At 38.0% G+C, this 25184-nt stretch overlaps 2 protein-coding genes across 11 annotated transcripts in view; both read right to left on the bottom strand.

Moving 5' to 3' along the window:
* Positions 1-4841: 4841 nt before the first annotated feature.
* On the bottom strand, positions 4842-18273 carry LOC125242308 (serine-arginine protein 55). Of its 9 annotated transcripts, none has more exons than XM_048151079.1 (11): positions 18102-18267; positions 17368-17495; positions 16099-16169; positions 14215-14361; positions 12321-12402; positions 10515-10588; positions 9789-9971; positions 9414-9497; positions 8200-8334; positions 7874-7897; positions 4842-5898 (listed from the first exon to the last, which is right to left on the bottom strand). In XM_048151079.1, exons 2-11 carry the CDS (start codon positions 17491-17493, stop codon positions 5670-5672), a joined length of 1155 nt encoding a protein of 384 aa, XP_048007036.1. In that variant the 5' UTR covers positions 17494-17495; positions 18102-18267; the 3' UTR covers positions 4842-5669. The 9 variants fall into 9 exon arrangements, 7 of the variants coding, with proteins under 7 accessions (XP_048007036.1, XP_048007056.1, XP_048007069.1 ...); XM_048151099.1 differs by having other exon boundaries at positions 14245-14361; XM_048151112.1 differs by lacking the exon at positions 14215-14361 and adding an exon at positions 14391-14483 and having other exon boundaries at positions 18102-18266.
* Positions 18274-21391: 3118 nt separating this feature from the next.
* The window catches only part of LOC125229228, a 356537-nt gene continuing 352744 nt past the window's right edge, over positions 21392-25184 (bottom strand). For both annotated transcript variants that reach the window (XM_048134026.1, XM_048134034.1), the window contains 6 exons: positions 24916-25094; positions 24408-24559; positions 24024-24222; positions 23528-23689; positions 23071-23168; positions 21392-22887 (listed from right to left, as the gene is read on the bottom strand). In XM_048134026.1, coding sequence (XP_047989983.1) covers positions 22647-22887; positions 23071-23168; positions 23528-23689; positions 24024-24222; positions 24408-24559; positions 24916-25094 — 1031 coding nt within the window. In that variant the 3' untranslated portion in view covers positions 21392-22646. The remainder of the gene's footprint in view (positions 22888-23070; positions 23169-23527; positions 23690-24023; positions 24223-24407; positions 24560-24915; positions 25095-25184) is intronic.

Genomic DNA, 25184 nt, shown 5'->3' with positions numbered 1-25184 from the left:
TGTTCGTCGCCTTGCTATTTCCTGTTTGCCCTACCCAACCATACGCAGGCTGGTCCCGACTCCAAAAATAATTGATTTGTTTATAATTTGGATGTTTAGATTATTGCAATCCGATAAGAAATCTGAATTCGAAGGTTTATTATTTTTGGCTTTTTAGTTTCTCCGTGTTTTGTAACACGCTTTTTTTTTGAAGGCGGTTTTATTTTTTGTTAAAAAGTTAATTTTATTTGTTGATTTTTAGTGGTTCCTAGTGATATTATATGTATCAGTCCGAATATATGTACAGTAGTGAAAGAATTGTCCTTTAACTCCTAACCATTGAGGAGTTGACCTTCCATCATCAGCTCAGCCACATAAAATTATTACCATCAGGCGCAAATACTGGTGCACCTTTGAAAAATACACAAAAAACATTACATGTGCCTATAACATTTGAAGAGTTCTCTCGATTTCTCCAAGATCCCATCATCAGACCACGACTTGGTGCCAATGGGACCATCTCGGGGTTATACCCGTTCGATCAAAAAAAAAATTTTGAAAATCGGTCTACGATTCTCGGAGATATCGAGTAACATACATACAAAAAAAAAAAAAAAAAAAAAAACATTCAGTCGAATTGAGAACCTCCTCCTTTTTTGAAGTCGGTTAAAAATAAATGACGCATTTCTCGCCCTACTCCGTTAAACAAACACCATCTGTACTGAAATAGTATACATAACGATACAAGTGCGGAAAAAAGGAAGTTTGAAACGAGTGACGATAAATTAAAACACTACCGAAGGGAGTGTTTTAAATCAACAAGAGTTACAAATTTCCTTTTCGCACATGTATCATAACTATCATAAGAAGTTTTTCAGTACAGATGGCCCTCCGAAGTTTCGGCCTGACAAGAAGTGAACCACTTATCGCACTAATGCGTAAAAAAGCACCATCGTTAACAACGAGGTATTGACGCTGAGTAACAATGTTACTTATCATTATCAACCCAGAAATAGGCACATAATTGTCAATGTCACGAAATAATAATGTGGTAAAATAGCCCATGGGTAACTCTTGATTCTTCAAAAACGTATTTAATTTATTTATTGTTATTAAAATACAGTGACAAACTTATATCTATCAATTCTATCATAAAGAGTGGTCCAGTAAAAAAGTAGCAGTGAATGATCGTATATTTTTTTTATCCTTTGCTAATTATGAGGCAGATATTTTTTTTTGTAATCTGTATGTAATATACTATAAAATATAAATAAAATCATATTGGAAAATATGAGGTTGCCTGAGTTTACAATTTTTTATTGTAAAGTACTTTAATAATTTTTGAACAAGACAATTTGACAGATAGCCTGCTCCAAAGTTCTTCTCTTTGTCTGGCGAGGGCGTGACATTCACACATTAGATGTCTGACGGTCTCTTCCTCTTCGCCACACATGCGACAATCAGTGTTGTCAGCGTGTCCCATTTTGGCCAAAATTCTTTTGATGCCGTAATGGCCTGTGAACACCTCCGTTATAATTTGGAGTTGTCTGTTGTCTAGCTTTCCTAGCTTTTTGCTCCACCCAGAGTCCACCCTCCGCATAAAGAGCTTTGAATGCTTCTATTATAATATTTTCCTTTTAAGTCCTTAGTTACATGCATACACAAAAGTCGGTCTAATTACTACTTATACTTCGAAATCCTAGTCGATCTACTGATCAGCTTGGAAACTAAAACCCATCAAATCGCTGTCGAGCAATTTGAAGCATTTTGGATTTGAATTTTTAAATAAGTTCGCCTTTGTGCCTTCTCCTTCTTCATTCTTTTAAATTTGAGGTCTTGTATATTTTATGTTGGTAGCACAATAAAAAATTTACTTACTTGCTTATTTATCACCTATCCCCTTCCATTGGTACTTTGGTACCAGCCACTGTGCAACTAAAGTCTAAAATGATCCACACCTGGATAGGAAGTGTCTTCGACTAACTGGTCTTCTCTTTTTTTTATTATTCTGTTTTGCACGAGTACCTATATCTTTGCTCATTCCTGTTCTAATACCCTAACCAGGACGCTTTTAAATTTAGAGCCTACGAAGAGATGTTTTCAACTTGTATATTATAGCTTAAAATTAATCTTGCACCACATATAAACTTCTTCAAATTTTTAGCTTTTATAGTAATGCTCATATTGAAACTTTCCGCTGCTTACAAACGGTCTAGTTACAGGTCCCGGCGTATTCAACTTTGTCGCGTCTGGTACACTTTCAGATATACAATATACACGTAGCTTAATGTAGAAAAATAAAGTTTTTAGCATCGAAACTTTAAGTCGGTCTGGCGGATGGTTGGGTCCTGGTACGGGCGTAGCTTAATGTAGAAAATTCAAGTAGGCTTACAAACGGTCTATCTATGCGATGGGCCGAACAAGAAAATATGCACACATTAACCGCCGATATGAACTCTACATTGTCCCAAAATGACTACTTGCTTATTTATCACCTATCCCCTTCCACAGTGGTAGTAACTTTTGTTTAGAGCCTACGAAGAGAGTTTTCAACTTTTTATATTAAGTATCCGATTCGGTACAAGATGGCATCTGGTACGGGCGTAGGGCAAGTTATGCCACTGTCTTCCAAGCCGAGACATATGCAATAATTGCCTGTGTACATGAGAATATAGTTACACAAACCCAAGGGAAGAATATCTATATACTCAGCGACCGTCAGGCGGCACTCAAAGCCTTCACATCGCCCAGTGTTGACTCTAGACTGGTATTAAACGGCATTCAAGCTCTTAACAAGCTTGGAAGGCAAAACAGGGTGCAACTGGTATGGATACCAGGGCACGAAGGCTTCACTGGCAATGAAAATGCTGATGAACTTGCCAAGGCCGGATCTGAAGACAACTTCATAGGTCCGGAACCTTTTGTGGGCCTTTCACAAGGAACCATTAAAACGGCTATCTATCTAATCACCAAAAAGAGTGGGATGCCCTGGTAGGCCTGAAGCATTCAAAGCTCTTTATGCGGAGGGTGGACTCTGGGTGGAGCAAAAAGCTAGGAAAGCTAGACAACAGACAACTCCAAATTATAACGGTGTTCACAGGCCATTACGGCATCAAAAGAATTTTGGCCAAAATGGGACACGCTGACAACACTGATTGTCGCATGTGTGGCGAAGAGGAAGAGACCGTCAGACATCTAATGTGTGAATGTCACGCCCTCGCCAGACAAAGAATGAAGAACTTTGGAGCAGGCTACCTAGTACCAAAGGACTTCAGAGTGCTACCCATGAGCCTCATCATCCGATACGTGGAGATGGTCGAGAAGCTCCTGAATAGCTGCCTTCAGATCTTAGGATCGAAGGGGGTAATTGCACAAAAGATCCCGATGGGTCGAAATGTATCCGGAAGGGCCCTCGCAGATTTAAGATAAGTATCCGATCCGATAAGGACTGACTCCTATACATTCTCGAAATCATTCAAGGCGTCATCTTTGATTTTTGCCTTTGACATCCTTCCTACATCCGATATCGGATCGGATAATATGACGAACGCTGTATAGCCCTATAACCATCATCATATCCAATGATGTTGTTTCACGTTCCACTCTACACAAGCCATCCATTTCCAAGGTAAAGGTGTTGTCAGAAAAACTTCTCCTAATACCTAACAAATCACTACTACTGTCTTATATCAACAGCTCACTATCTGATTGCAAGATTCTAGTCATAGAACTAAAGATAGAGAGTTAGGTGTGTTTTAATTTCTACAGTTTGCTGATTTACGCAAAAAATAAATAAAATATGTAGGTAAATTTCGCATTATGGCACTCATCTATCTCAGCCGTTATCAATTCCACGCGTATACGCACCTGGAACATTAATTTTGTTCCATTTCATAAATTATCCGATTATTCGAATAATAAAAATTGTATTATCCGAATTATTCGAATATTAAAAATCCGTCGGATAATGCTAACTCTAATTAGGAGTATTCAGTTATGCGAATTAATATAGACCCGCGTAAAAAAAGGAAGTTCGAAACGAGTGGCGATAAATTAAAACACGACCGAAGCGAGTGTTTTAACCCTTAAATGCATGCAGGCCTATGACTCAATATGTAGCTATCCAAAATCACATTTATAGCTTAATTATTATTCAGTATTTATTATTATTTAATAAATAATTATTATAATTAAATAATATAATGATTTACTATTTATTATTATTATATAAGGACAAAGATGAAATGGCGAAAGTGTGAAAAAACAGGATGATGGCGATTTTTAGGCTTCGCCTCAAATTGTTACCCACGCCACTCGTCTTTTTTGACCTCCTTTAAACGCCTGTTGCATAAAATACTAGTATCATAGGGGTTTCACAAATAGTGTACCTTTCTAATAGTAGTAAAACTTTACAAATAAAACTTACCAATAATTATATATTTATATAAATAAGTTTTAGCCTATTTAATTTCTAACACTGATTTAGTATTAAAATCGGTATTAAATATTTTTATTTTATTTTTCCAAGAGTCAGAAAGCCATTGTCTATCACATATATTAGTATCTCGTTAAAAGAAAAATTCATGCATTTGAGGGTTAAATCGACACGAGTTACGAATTTCCTTTTCTCACGTGTATCGTAAGACGTTTTTCAATACAGATAGCCCTCCGAAGTTTCAACCTGGCATATAATGAACCACTTCTCGCACTAGTGCGTAAAAAAAACACCACCTGTACTGAAAAATATATTAATTTAAAATTAGTTTTTGTTATTTTACGTCACGGCCAGATATGGAACATCATGTGGTTTACCAAAGGTGATAGTAGGTTAAGGGATACCTACTCGAAATAAAACCAAAAAATATACTGTTACTTAATTTATTCTTAATAGCCAGAGATCCCGAACTTTGAAACCCATTTGCTCCGTTCTAGCTAGAACAACGTACAGTATGACATACATAGTTGACAAAAACAGATGGGTGCATAAAATGTACAATGGAATCTCACTCTATAAGAGCTAATAATAAAATTAGATATTTACAAAATAAGCCTATCGAATAGGATTGCCTCCGATCGTCCGCCAGTCGGTCAAGTAACAATGTACTTTGAAACCGTGTCAAAACCTATTACATTAAAAATATAATTAAAATTCCCTTAAAACAATACTTTTTAACAATTAAATTATTGTATGTTTTTAAATTTAATGCGCGAATTTGTCGTGCTTATACATTTTTGCACAAAGAAATAGATTGATGGTCACTTGTGTCAAATAACAACAAATTATTACGTATAATATGTTCACGGGCCCAAAGAGCAGTGTCCATTAAACGGTCAACACTAGTGTATATTTACGTGCACTTTCAATTTACAAAGGTAAAATAGTAGTAGTAATAGGTTTTTTACCTTCTAAAAGTCTGCAATACAATGTCATTTGTGAAGTTTTGAACCATCTCACTCTGGCCATGCTGGATAGGTTCCTAGATGGGGTGAATGAAATTACAACTATAAAATCGCTTAATATTAGTACCAAAACGACTACACTGAACCTGCTTAAAATATATTAATCCTTACAAATCAGCCCTTACACCGTTGCGTTTGCTTAAGAGAAGCCACTTAATCGGTATGTATTTGGTATAAGATAATCAGGTCAGTATAGCAGTTGAGATCTCGCATAGGTGTACGTGGCATGTCTAGTCGCCGGAGCGCGGGGAGCGGTCGTCGGGAGCGTCGCCGTTCTGTCGCGGCGAGCGGGAGCGCGAGCGAGAGCGGGAGGCGGAGCGGTCGCGCGAGCGGGAGCGGCCGCGCGACGCTGACCGGGAGCGCGAGCGGGACCGCGACCGAGACTTGCTTACGCGACGTTCCTCACGCTCCTCGCGCTTGGGAGAACCCGCCTCCTTGCTCCGAGATCGAGATCTTTCCCTGAGAATGAGAGAACATATTTTGTCAGGTTGATAGATACCAGAAATACGATACCATTGGCAGGCTCTGTGATCGTAAAAGTGTGCAATTAATGTAGCACACGTAATCTTAATAGTAACAGTTTCTTTTAATTGTATATTCCATTTCAAATACGAAGGCCCGATAGTACTTGAGCCGGTCATTAGGCGTTAACAATAGGCTTAGTCAAAACAAAACATAGAATACTCATACTCATACTCATACTCATTTATTTATAATATTGTTACATATTACACGTCACAATTGATTTAGGTACATAGTTATTATATGGTATATTAAAATTAAAATTATTATATTAGTATTCGTAGTTTGATATGTCGAAATATGGTAATACATTTTTAAATTACATTAAGGACCATTGAGCATTATATAATATTAGAATAGAATGGATACAATGTTTTGTGACTGTTAATTAGATAGTTAATTAAATAATTTAAAAGATGTAGAATTCATTCATGTCATAAAAGGCGTGGGCGATAAGCCATTTTTTTAACGCTCGTGTGAATTGGTTCGAAGATTCTATACAGGTAATGTCTTCGGGAAGTTTGTTAAAAATCTTGGGACCTTGTACCTGCATAGTCTTGGAGGACTTACTCAGACGACAACTACTCACTCAGAATACCTGGGTACGTAGCCAAATGCACACATGGTTTACGATAATATCGTTTTCGTAGCTAATCTCTATCGGGCTTCCGCATGGGCGCGACAGAGCCAGATTGCATTTCGACCGGCGTCTAGCGTCAACGATTGTTATTTCGGCTAGGCCGGCAGGCCAGACCATTTTTGGGTATGGCATTTTTACACACACTTCGAATTATTTTTGATTACGGTTCGTTACAACCAAATTTTATAATACCATATTCCTAAACCGTCGCAAAGCCAAATCAGATTAGTCTCATGTCTAAAACTTGAAATGACTTAAACCTACTTCTCAAATTACCGTATTCCCAAAATGTCTAAAAGTCAAATTAACTTAAAACCAAAACTTCACTTTCTCAAAATGCCTAAAATGCATGAAAACTGTATTTTTAGGTTTTCATAAATAGTTAGCATTAATTAACTAAATGAATACTAAAGTTAATAATAAAACACAGTGCAAGGAATGTAATGCAGACTGTAAATAAAATTTTAGGTATATTCTGACAAAGTGTCATTTTGAATTTTGGTTATTAATTTATTATGAAACAATTTGTTATTATTTTAGTTCAGAAATCACAATAAATCATTTATTATCATTAAAAATAAAAAACATGTTACACATCACTTTACAAAATGCATCCACAGCGCAGGCTTCGTCAAAGTATGCTATATTATGTAATTTATGTCAAAAGGGTCATCAATACAAATCAAGTAGGTCATAAACGTTATTATAACTAAAATATTCCTCCCTGGACCGTACCTGGCTCAAAAGTCCCCATTATTCCCGCTGCATTACCCCGCTGGACGGCAATGGAGACCTGTTGGACCAGATACGACCCAGAACGAGGATCGCAGCCCCTGCCTGCTGCTGCCTGCAGCCAGTTATGAAACTAATACATTTCGGATATTGGATGTAATAGGCCAATGTCATTTTGTAATTTTAGACATTTTACCACTAATCCGTTTTAACATTGCGACATTCTAAGAACATGGTATTTTAAAATTTGTTTGTAACGAACCGTAATCTTATTTTTGTTTTAATTAATTGTATGCAATTTTAAAGTTCTTTAAATGCTATCGGGCCTTCGTATTTGAAATAGAGTTTCACTACCTATACTTTACAGTAAAATCAACAACACAGTCTACTTACAGCACGCTAAAATAAAAAAATAAACACCTTAAAATGGCATAAATATATATACTGTACAAAAAAGCAGGGTAACCAAATAAATGTCTAAGTACAGGTATAACTAACTATACACCAAACTATATTTAACCAAGCAACACAACAGCTCACCTTGCTGGCTTTGCCTCGGTTTTTCTTCGAGATGCAGGAAAGCACGGAACGAGTTAAATTATTGAATTGTGCTATCAATACAATACAACTACACCAACAGTTGTAATTTGGATTTATCAAAGCCAATAGAATTTATTTGAATAATGCTGAGTATGCTGACGACCGTGTCGACATATCACTGAAATATCACTCTATACGCGGGCAGCTGACCTATGATTTTTTGAAATAAACAACAAAAATCATTGTGTAGAAAGTTAAGTTAGAATAGTAATTTGAGTGAAACACAGCCGTCAGCGGAGCGGTATTGAAAGCACACGGGGACTCACTTGGACTTGGCGGGCGACCTGGACTTGGAGCGGTGGCCGTTGCGGTCCTCTGACTTGCGCTCGGAGCCGCGCGAGCCGGAGCGGCGGTCGGCGCGGCGCGGCGAGCCGGAGCGCGACTTCGAGCGGCTGCGATCCCTAAGCGATGCCATCGCGTAATAGTACCAATTTAGTTTAGATCTACTGCTACGGTTAACAATATATCAACATTGTGGTCTCAGTCACAGTCTGACACTTACGGAACGTGTCTACACGCTTGCCAAGCCCTGGCCAGCTGGACTCCACCAGTTTTAGTCAAACTTATTTCCATATACAGCCTGGCAAAAAAGAGGGATAATTAAAAAGTGGCAACAATGTAGTGTCGTTTTTTAGCTCACATCAATTATAATTGATATGTAATGGGACGACACTACGAATCTGCCACTTAATTTTTTTTTTGCCAAGCTGTATTTATTATAAAGCTTGGTAATAATTTCAACACTGACCAAATGTTGATACCAATATATCAAATGTAATCCCAGATAACTTAAAAATAACTAACGAGTATCAGATACATATTATTAGAATTACGTTTACATTTAAAGCTACCAAACTACAGGATTCTACAATACAGAAGGAGTACGCAAAGTACTTACGTTTTTAAATTTTGCTCAGCGCAAGTAATAACACACCTAGCCAAATGAATACTAGGTTAATTCGATAAGGGCCATGCAATGCGGTAATAGATAGGATTTAATATTCAAATACCATGCAAGCCGTCATTGTAATGCAAAGAAATAAAATAGAAAATGCGCAGGTATCCTAATGGAGAACAAACGGTTAACGACGAATAGGTATGTGGTTTCGTGAAAACAATAGTTTTATTAGATGATTACTACATGACCTACATTTTGTATGCACTATAATTATAAATTGAATTGTCATTTAGGAATAGTTATTTGTCTTAAAAGAAGACAATAGATTTTGTTTTTTTTTTCCAGGACCCGAGATTTTCTAGTCTTCACGCTTAAAACTGCTTCGCTGATATGGTTAAAATTTTTCAATAGTAATTAGTGGCTATGTTTCTCACAAATAATGATTATGATCAAATTGTGTCAAGTCAAAATATCGAGAGAAAATGGGGACTATTTTTAAATGGATGAACCAACCAACCCTTTTAGGCAACTTAGGATTGTGATACTGTCAAGAAACCAGATGAAGATGAAAGAAGAACTTACTTGGATCGTGATCTAGAACGGGACTTGGCAGCGGGGCTCTTGCTCTTGCCCTTGGACTTGGAGCGGGAACGGCTACGACCGGCCCTGTATAATATGCATTCATTAGAGCACAGGCACTCGAAGGGCAAATCAGCGCAGGTGGGGTCATCACGTCAGAGGTAAGTTATCAACAAGGCTCTTCTGCCCCGAAAGATGGTAAAGATATAGTATCATCACGGAAAATATCGAACTATGCTAATAATATTTAAAAATTTCAACCCTTTTTTACTAATAATACGGAATATAGGGATTTCTACTTAACACGTTCACTGCGGTACGTCTAGAGACGTAAAAGCTCAATGACAATGTGTGTCGTAGTCGTAACAGTTGCGTTACCTAGAGCGGCTTCGGCTGCGGCGCGCGCGCGAGCGGCTGCGACTGCGGCTCGACGACGAGCGCGTGCGGCGACGCGAAGAGCGCCGGTCCTCCACCAGACGGATGCGCCGCCCATTCAATTCAGTGTTGTCCAGCTTTTCGATGGCGGCGCGCATATCCGAGTGCGTAGCGAACTCCACCACGCTGGAAAACGGACACTGTTAAAATGGTGTTAGGTCTTATCTGGATTCCCCAGAGCGATGATCGTTCTCAGAAATTGATTAGCATCAAGGTTTTCAGCCCCGAAAGATGGTAAAATGTATAGTATCATCATACTGCCACAGACCAGATATAATCTTAAAATTGTAAAAATAAAAAAAAAGTGACATTTATTTACACTACATGGAGTGTGTGTCATGGCGTCTCTGTTCCTCTTCCATTAATAACGTAACTTTGAAAGTTGCCTCAAGAAATAATACCGAACATAATTTCCACATACATACATACAATCACGCCTGTGTCCCATAAAGGGGTAGGCAGAGCACATGAAACTACTCAAGTTTCAGTGCCACTCTTTGCAAATAAACCCACTTGGCAATTTCCACATACCTATTCTAAATAAACTTCGGCGAATAGTATTATCATTAATCCCGGGCCTCTTTGTCGGTCTTCCAAAAATAAAATGCTTATAAATATGCACATGATGAGGAGGGTTTGACTACTGGCTAAGGAACTCAAAACACTTACCCTTCATTTCTATGTTGCTTGTGCGCGTCAGCGTAAGTTACTTCACCAGCTTGACGCATGTAATCCTTCAAGTCCTGATGATCAAATTAAAATGTTAATGATGACTTCAGACAACTGTGATAACTTTTCCAAATGTTAGCATCAGATAAAAGTTGGCATCAAGGTTTTCAGCCCCGAAAGATGGTAAAATAAACGATATCATCATAAATACTCCAGTAAATTATTTTTATCTTTTATTATTATTTATCTTGTAGTTATGCTAACTTTGGGAAAAGCATGTTATCAAAGAAGAAACCTAATAATCCCTATATATTCTTAATGTGTATGTATTCCGGCATGATACTAAATTAAGATGAACAAAAAGAATGAAAATAATAAAAAAACGGCCGCAACAATGTTTTCGTATTTGGCTACCATTTGGCAAATTGTTAATGTTTGGAGGGTCCGTGTCTTCGGTTTCAATCATCCAAGAAAGATTCCATCATTGAAAGGGCAGCCTTCATCCAGTGTCCTTTTATTTTATAATAGCCTGTTGTTTATTCCAATTAGTTCTCTTATATCCAATCAGTAGAGATAGGTATAGTCTGGTCCTTGTCCGCAACTTAGAGATCTTTCCATGATATAAGCATTACATCGCTCCATCCATAAAGTTCACGCGAAATGCCCTCTATTGTCCAGTCTGGTAAACAAATTCCGTCCAGGACTCCAGGCTTCTTCTCCGTCCGCAGGTTTTCTCTCAAAGCTCCGAGTACATTAAACAATTGCACCTTAAGGCCCAAATACGAAAACTTGTTCGAGCAAGCAACAGTAATTTCGAAAATTAACATGATTATTCAAATGATCGTCCACATCAATCGATATAATTTTGTTGCAGATGCGGCGCTAATATGTCGAAACGTAAACTTAAATTATAATAATGAAGGTATAAAATGATTTAAAATGGGAGTATGCACATAACGAGAGCGGCTCCTTTGTGTGTGCCCCCTTGGTCTTGTTTACCTGGGCGGCACGCGGCTCGGCACCGGGACCAGGCTGCGGTGGCGGCGGCGGCGGAGCTCGCCTGGCGCAGGGCTGCGGACCGATCCTCTAACATCGCCTCAGACCACATCTCACACGGCACTACATCGAGGGCTCAGGGCACGAAACGCCACCTTCTGTTGTTTTTAAAAATTATCTATAAGCTCGTAAGTAAGGTTGTAAGATGTAAAGTTAAAATTATAGAGGACAGATGTTTTGGTTAAAATTTAAAAGGCTAGATCTGTCCCTATTTGAAATTAAATTAGGATATATAAATTACAAATAAGTTAACAACTACTACTTTACAATTATTTTCAATGCTTATTGCAATGCTGTCTTTAGATTAAATAAATAAATTAAGTGAATTTTTGAATGAAGATTGTGGTCCATTGGTCTCGCATCCCGACTTCGTCGTCTTCCTTCAATATGCGATTGTCATCTTTGGTTGCGCATTCGGATAAATGCTCCACGGCCGCTTATCTTGAACAGGCAGAATATGATATTTGCTCCGACAGTTGTTACGATCGTCATGATTTCTTCCGACAAAATGCACATCAAGCGTCAGTCCATGATTGATCATTGGTTGAATATCCTGCGCATCAGATTTTGCCATATTTGCCATTGTATGTCCCCCGCAGTCCAGTTCTCGTGTAGTCGGATAGTTAGCCATGTGGGAGAGGTATCGCCCTGCCCTCGTGTCGGTGACCCTCAAGCGCCGTGAGTCCAGACCCTGGGTGAGAGGTGATGGGATGATGATGGCCCACTCTTGTCCCGACGGGGGTTGCTTACCTGCCAGCTAATGCGGCTAGACAGATTTTCGACGACGAGCCGGTACTCCGTTCTCGTTGGCGGCCCATATCTGTAATTGTCACTGTTGTAAACAGCAACAAAAAATCATATGAAATTGTTGTATTTTTTTGTAATTAAATGTACTGAGAAATACTATATATTCACCAAGTGCATAAAGGATTGTGTTGCCATATCAAAAATCAAAAAAGTATTGATTTGACCTCAAACTGATACCTGTTCAAAATTGAGATATTTGTTTCATACAATTTTGAGTTGGCACAACATTCCTTGGTAAAGCTAAGTCTAATCGGGGACCCAGACAGGTTTTTAATAGTTTTCTTTTCAGGGAATTTGCCATAATTTTACTTTTTAAGCAAGAATTATTTCCCACGATCTCTCTATAAAAACGTGTTCAATATCTTAAATTTTCTTCACCTGGGGATAACCTTAACCTGTTCAGTATTGTTTTAGCAGACGCTGTTGTATTGTAAATGATCTCATAAATGTATGTTTCTTGGAAAATAGAAAAATATATCACTTAGGAAAAGATGTTTTACTCACAGATATGATCTAAATATAGTGCTGTAAAATACGAAATTGTATGCTTAATTTAATTAATTGCAGCCAGAATTAAGATCTCACAAATAATTAGGTTGCTTTGCATTCTTTGCAACCACAAAACTAATCATTTTTAAGAGATATAAAAATAAATACTATTATCTCGATTTCATAGTACCTACTGATAACTTAATAGGTAATGCCATTGTATTTCAATGCATGTTAAGGATCAGAAGCAGTTTTATACCACATAGGGACTAGGGTCTACCGAAGAAGAAACATGCCTATGATTCTTACGGTGCTGTTCTGCTGTTACACGGGCAACACAATGAGGCACACTGACATTTTATCCCGCCAGGCGGCACCTGTGCAAGTGTCTAGGCATGTCACAGTCATTCATATGTGAGAGAGAGAAAAACATATTATCTTCTCGCTCTCACGTATGGACTAATAGGGTGGCGCCATCTGTCATAACCTTTGAGTGTGCCTCCCATTGCCAGCAATTCACATATCATTGCCGCGTTTGTTCAATACGCACCAACTAACTATGGAGCAAATGTAGCAATGGTATGTGAATTGCTGGCAATTGTGTTGCCCGTGTAACAGCACCTTCATGAATGTAAAATTCTAATAATTTCATAAGCAGAATACTATGAATTCATGAAATGTAAATAACGGTAAATCTCGTTTAATAAATATTGAGAATGAATAGATGGTACTAAATAAGAATTAGAATAAAAAAAATAGGTATTTATTTATGTACCTAAAAATAAAAGCATACAATGAAGAGACAATTTTCTAACAAATAAGTATTTGAGTGAATGTTTTTAATTTGTTCAATTTAAATTTTTTTAATAGAAATATGTAGAAAATTGTTTCTTATCATGATGTTCCAAAGAGTGATAGACTTATTCATAATTGCATATTAAAGTGAGATGCCTTGTACAGTGAGCTTCAAATATTTGAAAAAACACATTTGGACATGCTGATGATTGATTGTGCATTTGTTTAGGTCTAATAAACAGTAGAAGCAAGTTAAAATGGATTATATTGAGATCCACTTTGATTGTCTATTTTGATTACAAGAATGTTCGCGACAATATCATCATTTGATAGGCAAATTGTCAGTTTAGTTAGTAATTATTTGCTATTCGCCGAGCATTCTTCAATCCGATTTATATTTTCCATAACAGCCATATGAATATAGATAAACCAAAAAGGTGTAACTTAGTTCATAAAAAGGGTTCAATCTACTCGGAAGACAGGTCGGTCACGCAACATTCACCGCTAATATACAAGGCAAGGCTCACATGCAAAGACAAATAAATGTATCTACTCTTGGTTCTTTCGTGCGTGTAATACAGACTGGTCCCGGGCCTCGCGACCGGGCCGGGGCGGCGGCGGGCGGCGCGGCGGCGGCTGGTCGCGGCTGCGCCAGCGGTCCGAGCCGCGCGGCATGCCTCGCGCGCGCTCCACCGTCACCCTACAACAACAGGTGACACTCACTCGTACCGCGAGCCGCGCCCGCGGTCGCGCTCGGAGTGGCGGTCCCGTCGGTTACGATCAGCGCTGCGGTCGATGCCTCGCGCCGGCTCCACCACCACCCTGGGGGCATCCGTCATGTTAGCTGTCATCCCCGCCCTCACTCGCTCAGCCGATCGTCACCTGGCCTTCCGCACGCATGCACACCCCACCCGCCGTCTCTTCCGACCATCCGTGAGGAGATAACGTTCTCACATACTTTAAATATGATTCTATTATACATAAATTATCTAACTCTGATTCAATTCTATCGTGAAATAAATAACATGAGAAAAATCATTATTTGTAAGAATATTTCTTATTTAAAAATCCTTTATCACACACCGAGGATGTTAACTTTTCATTCATATCCAACATTTTCACAACCTCATCAAATTGACTTATGAAATTCAGAATTTAAAAAAAACCGGCCAAGTGCGAGTCGGGCTCGCGCACAAAGGGTTCCGTAGCAGCAAATATAATAACCTATCTCAAAAACTATAAGAGATACTTTGATCAAACCAAAAATCGTTGAAAGAGTTAATTAGCATGCATCACCTCTATTTTTTTTAGAATTTTATACCCCGTAGTTATAAAAATAGAGGGGGGGGGACATACTTTTTACGACTTTGAGAGCTGATATCTCAAAAACCGTTCACTTTAAGAAAAATGTTTTTTAGAAAACTTTATATCATTTTAAAAGACCTTTCCATTGATACCCCACACGGGTATGTACATCGAAAAAAAAATTTTCATCCCTCAGTTACATGTATGGGGGCCCCACCCCCAATTCTTTTTTTTTACTATTTAGTGTCATAATTTTGTAGCGGTTCATACAACACATATTCCCATCAAATTTCATCACTGTAGTACTTATAGTTTCCGAGTAAATCGGCTGTGACAGACGGACAGACGGACAGACGGACAGACGGACAGACGGACATGACGAAACTATAAGGGTTCCGTTTTTGCCATTTTGGCTACGGAACCCTAAAAAACACCTAATATGTTCATTAGTTAACTTTAAAATGAAATACAATCATTATCAACCATCATTCATAGCATACAAAGTCATCAAACTTTCATTCAAAAAGTACCATCTAATATAAGTTCTCCATACAAATCTTGCACTAGTGGAGCCGGCTGATAAAGAAAATTAATTACAAAATTTCAAGTTAATAATTACATTATCAATAAACAAATATGACAAATTATATTGCACAAAGAGAAAATAATTACATACATACATGTAATCAGAGCACATGAACTACTAAGTTTCAGTGCCACTCTTGGCAAAAAGGGTTTGAATGAAAATCCAAATTGTGACATGCAGTGACAGGTTGCCAGCAGCCAGGTAGGCGAGAAAATAATTGACTTTCAAAAATATCATAGCACATTGCATTATGTTATAAACATACAAAAATATGCCCTTTCCCAGGATTTGAACACGGATCTTCTGTTTCTTTAGCAATGTCACTGTCGTTTAGGCTCAAATGAGGTCAATAAAAGTAAGAGTATCATGATAAAAACTAATCTTCATAAAAATCTGTCATTAGTCATTAACTATAAATTGATACATATTTTCAGAAGCAAATACCTTTCTGAGCTAGCTCAAAACCATTTTAATATTATTTTTACTTAACTAAATAATATAAAAACTTTTAAACATTAGCTCCTATATCATTATTCTAATAATTACCTTTCTCCTAGTAAATCCTTGCCATTGAGTTCATAGACTGCATCATCTGCATCTCTGTAGTCTTCAAATTCCTGTGAATTAGTAAAAGAAAAATATTGTTCTTTTAAATTAAGTTTTCAAAACCCTTATGTCAAATACAGTGAAACCTGGTTAAGTGGGACCTGGATAAGTGAGAAACCTCTTTAGCTGGGACCCAGGGTGCGGTCCCGACACTTTCGCACCGATTTACCTCTGTTAGTGAGACAAAACAGACCTCTATAACTGAGATTAGCCTTTTCGATTTTATTGTCACTATTCCCTCTATTAGTGAGACAGAGGGTGTATTTTACCTCTGTTACTGAGACTATATTTGAATTTCACTTAATTGTTTGTTGAGAATTTCATAGGAATTTACCTCTGTATCTGAGATACAGTCAATCTACGACCTCTGTAACTTGGACTTTATTGAAAATCAATTCCCATATTTTTAATAATTCTTAACCCATCTTTAAATTACGCGATAGATCTTTTGTGTTTAGGTGAGTTAAAGGGTTCTCTTGTTTATTTTAAGTAATTAAAACCAAAATCTCGATAAGAAACATAAAAAAATATAAAAAATATATCTTTCATAATATACATATGTAAAAGTTCTAAGACCCAATGACGTTACAATATAATCTAACTAGGCTGTTTTACCCTTTCTTTTAAATATGCAACTAAAACTAACATAACTATAAGCAAAACACCTCATTTATCACCTCTATAACTGACATGTCCCCTAGTCTGGCCTCTATTAGTGATACCCTCTATAAATGAGACAAACATTTTATTATACCTGTCTAACTGAGACCCTGAATAAGTGGAATACCTCTTTAAGTGAGATAAATTTTCTCGTCCCTTGAAGTCTCACTTATCCAGGTTTCACTGTATGAACATTCAATTTTGAATGATGCCAAAATGAATTAAGGTGTCATTTAAATTTTTAAGCAGGCTCACTGACGAGCCGGTGGTGCTTGAAAGGTTAAACAATGGAATGAATAGCATAAATATGCAATTAGTTCCTCCTTCACCAGTTGTTCAGATATTTTACTGTTTTTTTTGTTATAATTTAATTTTTGTGTAATTTTATAATGGGCGAAGTCACATTGATCATATCCCAAAACAAGTGGAGATTAATTTATACTCAATATTTTCCTAATTTGAGTTACACCAGTTTGATAGTACTGCCTTCCCTTGAACGTAATTGGCCCACATAATAACCTCTAAGATTGACAACACATTGACACTTACCACAAAACCATATCCATTCTTGATAAGTATGTCCCTGATCCTCCCAAACCCTTTGAAAAACTTCTCCAAGTCTCTGTCTCTGACACCGAACGGCAGACCGCCGACGTAAACTCTTGACCCCACCATTTCTGAAACCAAATGTATACATTCTAATTCTTGGCAATATAACCTAACAGCCGCGTCTAGTAATTAAACGCAAAGAATAGTAGGACAAGTAGGACAACCCCACGCAATACGTAAAAATATCTCTTGGCCCTAACTGGACGTTGGCTATACAATATACGCCATTCCGAAAGAACCACCGTTCCTGGCCACAGGTTGTCAACTTTCAAATGAACCCCGAGGAAACAACAAACAGCGAAAAGAAATTCGAATCTTATAATTTACCCTTACCTTAGTAGCGTACTAACGTAGTTCTAGCTAGTATCTACAATTTGCAACACACGCAGCAATATGCTTATCTTATATATTATCTAAGTAGGTACAGGATACTGTTTTCTTTGCTCTAAATTCTCGAGGAACCGTACACTTTTATCGTACCGTAGAATTTCAAGAAAACGTCTATTTATTACAGAATAGATCACAAACACATATTAGGTGGCTGTAACCCGTAATTTCAACGCAAACGATCAATATTGCAAGTTCATGATACAAAATCACCAACTCATACAATATGGCGGCGCGTGGCCTGGCAAGTGGCAAATAATTATCTAAAGCCGAAATGATGAACTTACATGAGGAAATACCGTAACACTTCTGTGCAAGCAATATAATATGTAAATCCACTACAAATATTGCATTTATTCACTCGAAACACATTTAACAATTATTTATTAATAAGTAACACTCCGCTAGCACGTGTCGCTTGGCGTAACCGGAAATGAATGAATGAATGATATGATTATTGGCGATGGTATCGTTTGGTTTGGTGGCGTGAAAATGGCGGTATTGGCGGTGGCTATGGCGCTCTACGCGTGTTTGAATAGACGCATATTTTATTATAAAGGCGATTGTTGTCGAAATAAAAAAACGTTTCCCAATGTTCAGCCATACAAAAAAACCGCCTGGCGTCCAGCGTCCACTAAGGTCGGCAACAGACAGTCTTAAATTAAAATTCATAATCTGAAAAAATCATAATCTTACAAAAATCAGATCGAGTACACGGAGTTCCATAAATTTTTTTTTATGATAATGAATTGTCAGATTGATCTGACCGATTGCGAATAATCTGAATTTTAAGAATGTGTGTGGCAAGGCAGTCGGTCTGATTTTTGTAAGATTATGATTTTTTTATGATTAAATTTCATAATCTTCTGAAATCAGACCGAGTGCACGGAGTTCCATACAATTTCGCAACTGTCCACACACAGTCTTTATTTTTTAAGATTATGTTTTTTTTTTCAGATTGATCTGACAGATTGCGAATAATCTGAATATTAAGAATGTGTGTGGCAAGGCACTCGATCTGCACGAGTAGCATGGTCGCGCGATAGACGATAAAATATCAGGCCGTCCCTATCGCACTATTAGTAAGTGCATCATTTAGAATAAGAATAAGAATCGTTTTATTTGGCAAATAAACAGTATAGAATACAATATTTTATAAATAATTTATCGCGCGACTATAATTGCCTGCATTTCATAAGATTATGAAATTTAAGACTGTCTGTTGCCGGTCTAAGAATGTGTGTGGCAAGGCAGTCGATCTGATTTTTGTAAGATTAAGATTTTTTCAGATTATGAATTTTGACTCTCTGTTGCCGGCCTAAGTCATAGACGGTCAAGCAAATCTTGTCACTAAAAAAGGCGGCAAATTTGAAAAATGTTGGGACAAATAATTATTATCGCCGCATAGAGAATTTTAATTTGGACCCTTTTCTAGTAACAAGATTTACTTGACCGTCTATAGTGATTATAAATTCTCTTTGGTCTGATACATGTCTCTTGTCTTAGGCAACTCGTGTCGATTTAAAACACTCCCTTCGGTCGTGTTCAATTTATCGCCACTCGTTTCGAACTTCCTTTTTTTCGCACCTGTATCGTAATGTACTATTAGTTTAGATTTCTGCTGTATGACCGGCCAGGACGAACGACGCTTTTTTAGACCTCTTATTAGTCTTATTGCGTGGACGTAAGCATTCGACCAATAGGACAGCGCGAGCGCTTGTTCTTCATCACCCAATGGTTTTATTTACTACTTGTACTCTGGCTGTAGTAGGGGAGGTTCCAAGATTTCTTTAAAGGGACAAGAAAAAAAAACAATAAAAATCAATTTATTTATTTCATTCCAAAAAGCCAACATGCCACACATTATGCAACCTATTATTATGTTTGAAACATATTACTTCTTGAAGAGCAAACCTCTAAATGCACTTTCATAGCATGCCTATTTTCTTTAAATTATTTTAGATTAGGTAATAAAATAAAGTATCAACACACTATAGACATAATACTGCCTTACATTAAATCATAGAAAGCGCTTTTATTTAGATTTAGTCCATGTGAATTGATGATTGTATGTATATGTCGACTATCGATCTTAAGATCCTGCAGATCGAGCAATTTCTAGACACCGTGAAACAAGATAATCGTTTTCTCGTTTCTGCTCCTATTTCTGGACAGTTTGTCGTTAGGGCATCTGAAGGAACCTATCATGTCTTGGTTTATGACTGCTGTCAAAACAGCCCCTCCACCCAAGAATTTTATGAGCTTTCTAAGATCCAGGTTCTGATCGGCTGCCGACATATCCACAGGAAGAGTAGGGTAAAACAACCTAAGTATTGCCGACACCCATTCTCACTTCTAGGCAAACTTTGCAGTAGCTCCGCCGATTAAAACCTCCGCCACACAAAGGGTTTTGATAGCGTATTAGCGTTAGCGGAGCGGAGTGCGCGCTGAATGCGCCAGCGTCCGGCGCACCACTAACGCTACGCTCTCAAAACGCGCATATGTAGCCGAGCTTTAAGTACCGCCTTTGAAGTAGTGTTTTACCATGTTAACTCCTGTTCATCACACTACAGTAACTTGCGAGTTTGAACGATATGACGGATATATTTTATTTTAGCCAGATATCGCTGTGTGACGATGATGTGTCTGTGAAATGTTGTTGATGCAACTGGCCCTAAATCTAAAACAATCAAACACTCAATAAGCTACAATCGTACATAAGGCAGTCTAGTGGTATCAAACATTTTAATTTACTCGAGGCGGCAATTTATTTACCTTAGCGTTAGTTAACACTTATGTCTTACAAACTTTAACACAGTAAATTATGTTAAAGGGTTTATATCTATACTACAACTACTGTAGCAAGACTTATCCTACTCGAGCTCTGCCAATTAATACATTGATACCAAGAAATATTCATTTATTTAACTGCTGGATACATTAGGTAGGTATCGAAATAAATACCATCATATTTTGTAAATTAGAGTAACATTTTAATCAGTAATTTATAATAATGCAGTCTCTGTTTCAAAACTGCATAGTTTAATGAGCAGCAGCAGTTCATATCATAATAATTAATACATTTAACTGTAAGGTCGCATACTTGTTGCATTTCATTTGAATATTTTTATAAAGATAATGACAATTTTTGTATAAAATAAATTTATAGATATATGGATTCAAATAATTTATATTTAGATAATTTTGATTCTATTGACTTTAATTAATCATAATTTGAAATAAAATTATTGGTAAAGGAATAGGAGTGAATTTTTCACACCCTAATATTGTAACAACAAATAATATATATTATACTATAATATAAGTAACAATCACATCGTCATATAGTGTCAGGCACAGTAGATATAAATACCTATAGCCTTATACATATAATATATGTATATGTACGTATACGTAACAAGGAGTAAAGGAATTAATGTGTTCTTTCTACTCAACCGCAATGTGTTACTGCATGTAGGTATCTGTTTGTACTGGTATCAGTTCACAATTTCGTCATAAATGAATAAAAGCTACATAGAACTTTAACTATCTATTGAAGTAAATATTGACTTTTTACCCAATGTTTAAATAAACCACAGAAAAAAAACTACACAAATACCCAAGCTAACACTCAAACATGCAATTATGTTTGATATTAGGGTCACGAGTATTCCATTTTTTTAAATGATGGGTTCTTTAAACGGAAATCTATTTGATAACTTATTTCTGGAGTTATCTACAGTGAATTTTACGCGAAAGATAACATGTTCTAACTTGTCCAGCAATAACGCTGGTACCTATCGTTTTAACACTGTAACAGATTAAACAATGAATAAAATCCAGTTATGACACTTCATAATACCTAAAACTTTTAAGTTAAGTGTTAAAAAGTCAGTTTTTTTTACCTAAACCTATCGGAAAATCGTCAAAGTCAGAATGTCAGTCTTTACTAGTTTACTAAGGCCACAACTGCGTCAAAGGTGCTTATTATAAATACACATATAAAAGTTAAATCGATATTTAGAGTATATAATATACATTATGTATAAATATAATAATGTGCATTATTGTAACTTTGAAAGAAATAAATGGTACGTAATGAAATGCAGATCTGGAAAATATGTACCATTATTGTCGCGGTATTCACTGGACACACTTAGCGCACTCTCACCTATTTTAAGTAACCTAACAAATAAACTTGTACTAAAATAGGCATGCGACTAAACTAACACAAACATAGTAAGGTTTGTTATTGTTAGTACATTAAATACTACAGTAAACGTACTACTACTTTGAACTTCATCTGATACAGATGATACTTTTTTTTGGAACACCACATTAATTTGAACTTTTTCATGCTGTGAGCAATTAAAAGGAATTTTATAACGAAATTGGTCTTAATTTGAATTTCAGTTTGATTAACTAGTGAACCTGTTATGTTCACCATGTTTACAGTTAGATAACATCTTAATTATGTAATCACCAATCAACTACCTATAAACCTCATTACACCTTAGTATTTAAGATTCCTTCTCGGTGAATTGTTAGTAAAAACCTTCACATTTCATTCTAAGTCATACCTTTAAACGTTCTAGTCTTTCCAAATGTTAGTACGTTAAAATTAAGATTTTGCTAATGCAATGACGTCAAAGATCAAGTACTCCAAAACTTCCATTTCAATATTTCCATCTCACTTTCGTAATGTAAATCCGGGAATTGCCGAAAACGGCACTCATTTCAGAGGTTGGCACTGCCGACAATCTTAAAAAGCGTCAAGCTTTATTCGCGCCGGTACAAAGTTGCACAGATACAAAAAAATTGTAAAGGCGCGTTCAGACCGGCGGGGGGCCGCGTACGTAACGCAGCTGCGGCGTGAGGGTCTGCGCGAGCGAGTTGAGCGCGTCGCAGCAGCGCGGGCGCTCGACCAGCCAGGCGGCGAGCAGCAGCGCCACGAGGCACAGCTGGATGGGCAGCGACGAGCGCAGCACGCGCCACACCCAGCCACTGCGCGGGGTGTAGTCCGGATCGCCGGACCCAGTTTTCTTACCCATTACGGTACTTACGCTTCGTTCTCTGTAAATAAAACAAATTAGTTAATAAGCACAGTCACAAATCACAATAGGTCACTGCTAGATCGACATGACACTCAAACCCGTGCTACTCCAAGTGTATTAAATACAAAGTTTTAAAAATATATGTAGGTACGAGTAATTGGGTTATAACTTATTATTATACTTCATTCTCTATTATACTTACGTTTCTTCGTGGATCTTCAAGTCGGGAATGCTTTGTTCGACCAAAGCACGGCAAGATTCTTGCAAAGTTCGCACCTCATTTTCAGTCTGCTCCATGCGCTGTAATGAAAATAATTCAAGTTGAAAAATATCTTTTCTAATTATAGCAGGACTGCGGACACTATAAGAACAAGGCCTGATCCCATAATAGGTAAGAAGATACACAGATGATTATATGTTCAAATTCAAACTTTGAATTAGTATTATCAATTGTAATTTGAATTCAATTTTAAATCTTTTCTATTTAGAAAAGATTTAAAATTGGCCTAATTAAATAAATTGAGTACTTTTCTTTGAAACATTTTCTAAATATATATGACATGTAAAAGTGCCCCTGTTTGCTGAATAAGTTATTTTGTTTTTTTTTTACTTTGAAACATTAACCGAACTTAATAAAAAAGTCCTTATAAAGGTCTCACCTTAGTAATGGCCCTGTGTGCAGGCGAGTTGGGTGCCAGAGCGGCCTGCAGGCGGCGTGCGAGCTCGCGCAGCGTGTTGAGACGCCGCGCGCGTCCGCCGGCGCCCTCGCTGTCGCCGTCAGATATGCCGGAGTCCGACAGGGAGTCGCAGGTTGAGCCACCCTGAAAACATAACCACATTACACACATTTATTTAAACTCTAGTCAGAGCTGCCCAAAGGCTTATAATATGGACCTGTTATGGCTGTTATGTTCTCTATGCTTACACTTACTCCACATTTACTATGTTGACTACGTCTGCACAGCGTGGCCTGGGGCCCGTTTCTCGAAAGGTACAAGCCTTGTATTACAAGTGTGTTTCCATGGAAACCCATACGATTTGACAGTTCGCGCACTTGTAATACAAGGCTTGTACTTTTCGAGGAACGGGCCCCAGGTCTCCGCGCAGCGCGCTCTGACTCGGCCAACGCATCAGTGAGAGAAATGGCAACAATACCTTCTTTTTGTCCACAAGCGAGGCAGCCAGCTGGCGGATCTGCGCTGTGACCTGGCTGTAGTCATCCCCGGGCCGGTCCCGCAAGGCCTCCAGCGTGGCCAGGTCTCCGCGCAGGGCGCCCTGCAGCTCGCGCAGCGCGCTCTCCCACTCGGCCCATGCGCACACCGCTTTCTCTAGCAAGAGGAGCTCGTTCGACGTGCTATACAGATAAAAAAACATAAATATAAAGCTATCTTCATGATAAGCTAAGTCTTATACATATCATATCAGTAAAGATAATCGGCAATCTTACTAAAACTTATATGAAAACGGGTTGATGCTCTTTAACGTATATTGCTATAACGCATGAGCTGCATGAACTGTAGAACTGGGGTGTGTACTCACCGTTGGTGTGCGTCTTCCCACAGAGCCAGCAATGCCGCCAGGTCGGCGGCCAGCCCACTGTCGTCAGCTTCGTTTTCGCCAAGCGCTCGCTTCACTGACACCTTTATCTTCAGCATGGAGACTTTACAATCCAACAGGCGCGCCAGGCGATCCTAGAAAATCCAGAAGATTAATTAGCTAAAAAGTTGTTTAATCACTCAAAATAGGAGGCGCACGCGTCTTTGCAGAACAATGGATATGAGTATCTAATTTATTATGCAATTCATAGCAGTGCCTATTGAGATTGATCGCAGATGACAAGGTTCCCCATTGTCGCGCGCAACGCCAACCACGGAGCCGATACCGCGGGTGGGACAAAGCTTAAAGTTCTAATGAACTGTTCTCATCAGGGCTGCGAACTGACGACCCAAGCGGCACGTGCCGTGTTCCCGTGCAACGAAGACAATCGAACAGATTACTGGCACTTGACTTGAACATAGCTAATCTATGTAATGAAATGAAGACACACCTTCAACTCTTCAATCCTCCTGTTAAGCTGGACCCTAGTGTGCGGCTGCGGGGCGCAGTCCTCCGGCTCGCAGATGTCAAGCAGATTCTCCCTGAGGGCTGCAACCTCGCGACGCAGACGGCGGGTGCCGCCGCGCCGACTGGCAGCCGCGCGCAACGCCGACCATCGCGCCGATACCGCTGGGGAAGACATAGATTAGGTTAGTTTTTTTTATTTTAGAAAAGGTCAGACTTAGGAAATCTCAAGGCAATCCAATTAATCCATGACAT

Source organism: Leguminivora glycinivorella, chromosome 1, assembly GCF_023078275.1.
Source record: "Leguminivora glycinivorella isolate SPB_JAAS2020 chromosome 1, LegGlyc_1.1, whole genome shotgun sequence".
NCBI lineage: Eukaryota > Metazoa > Arthropoda > Insecta > Lepidoptera > Tortricidae > Leguminivora > Leguminivora glycinivorella.
This window is presented reverse-complemented; position numbering and strand designations above follow the sequence as displayed.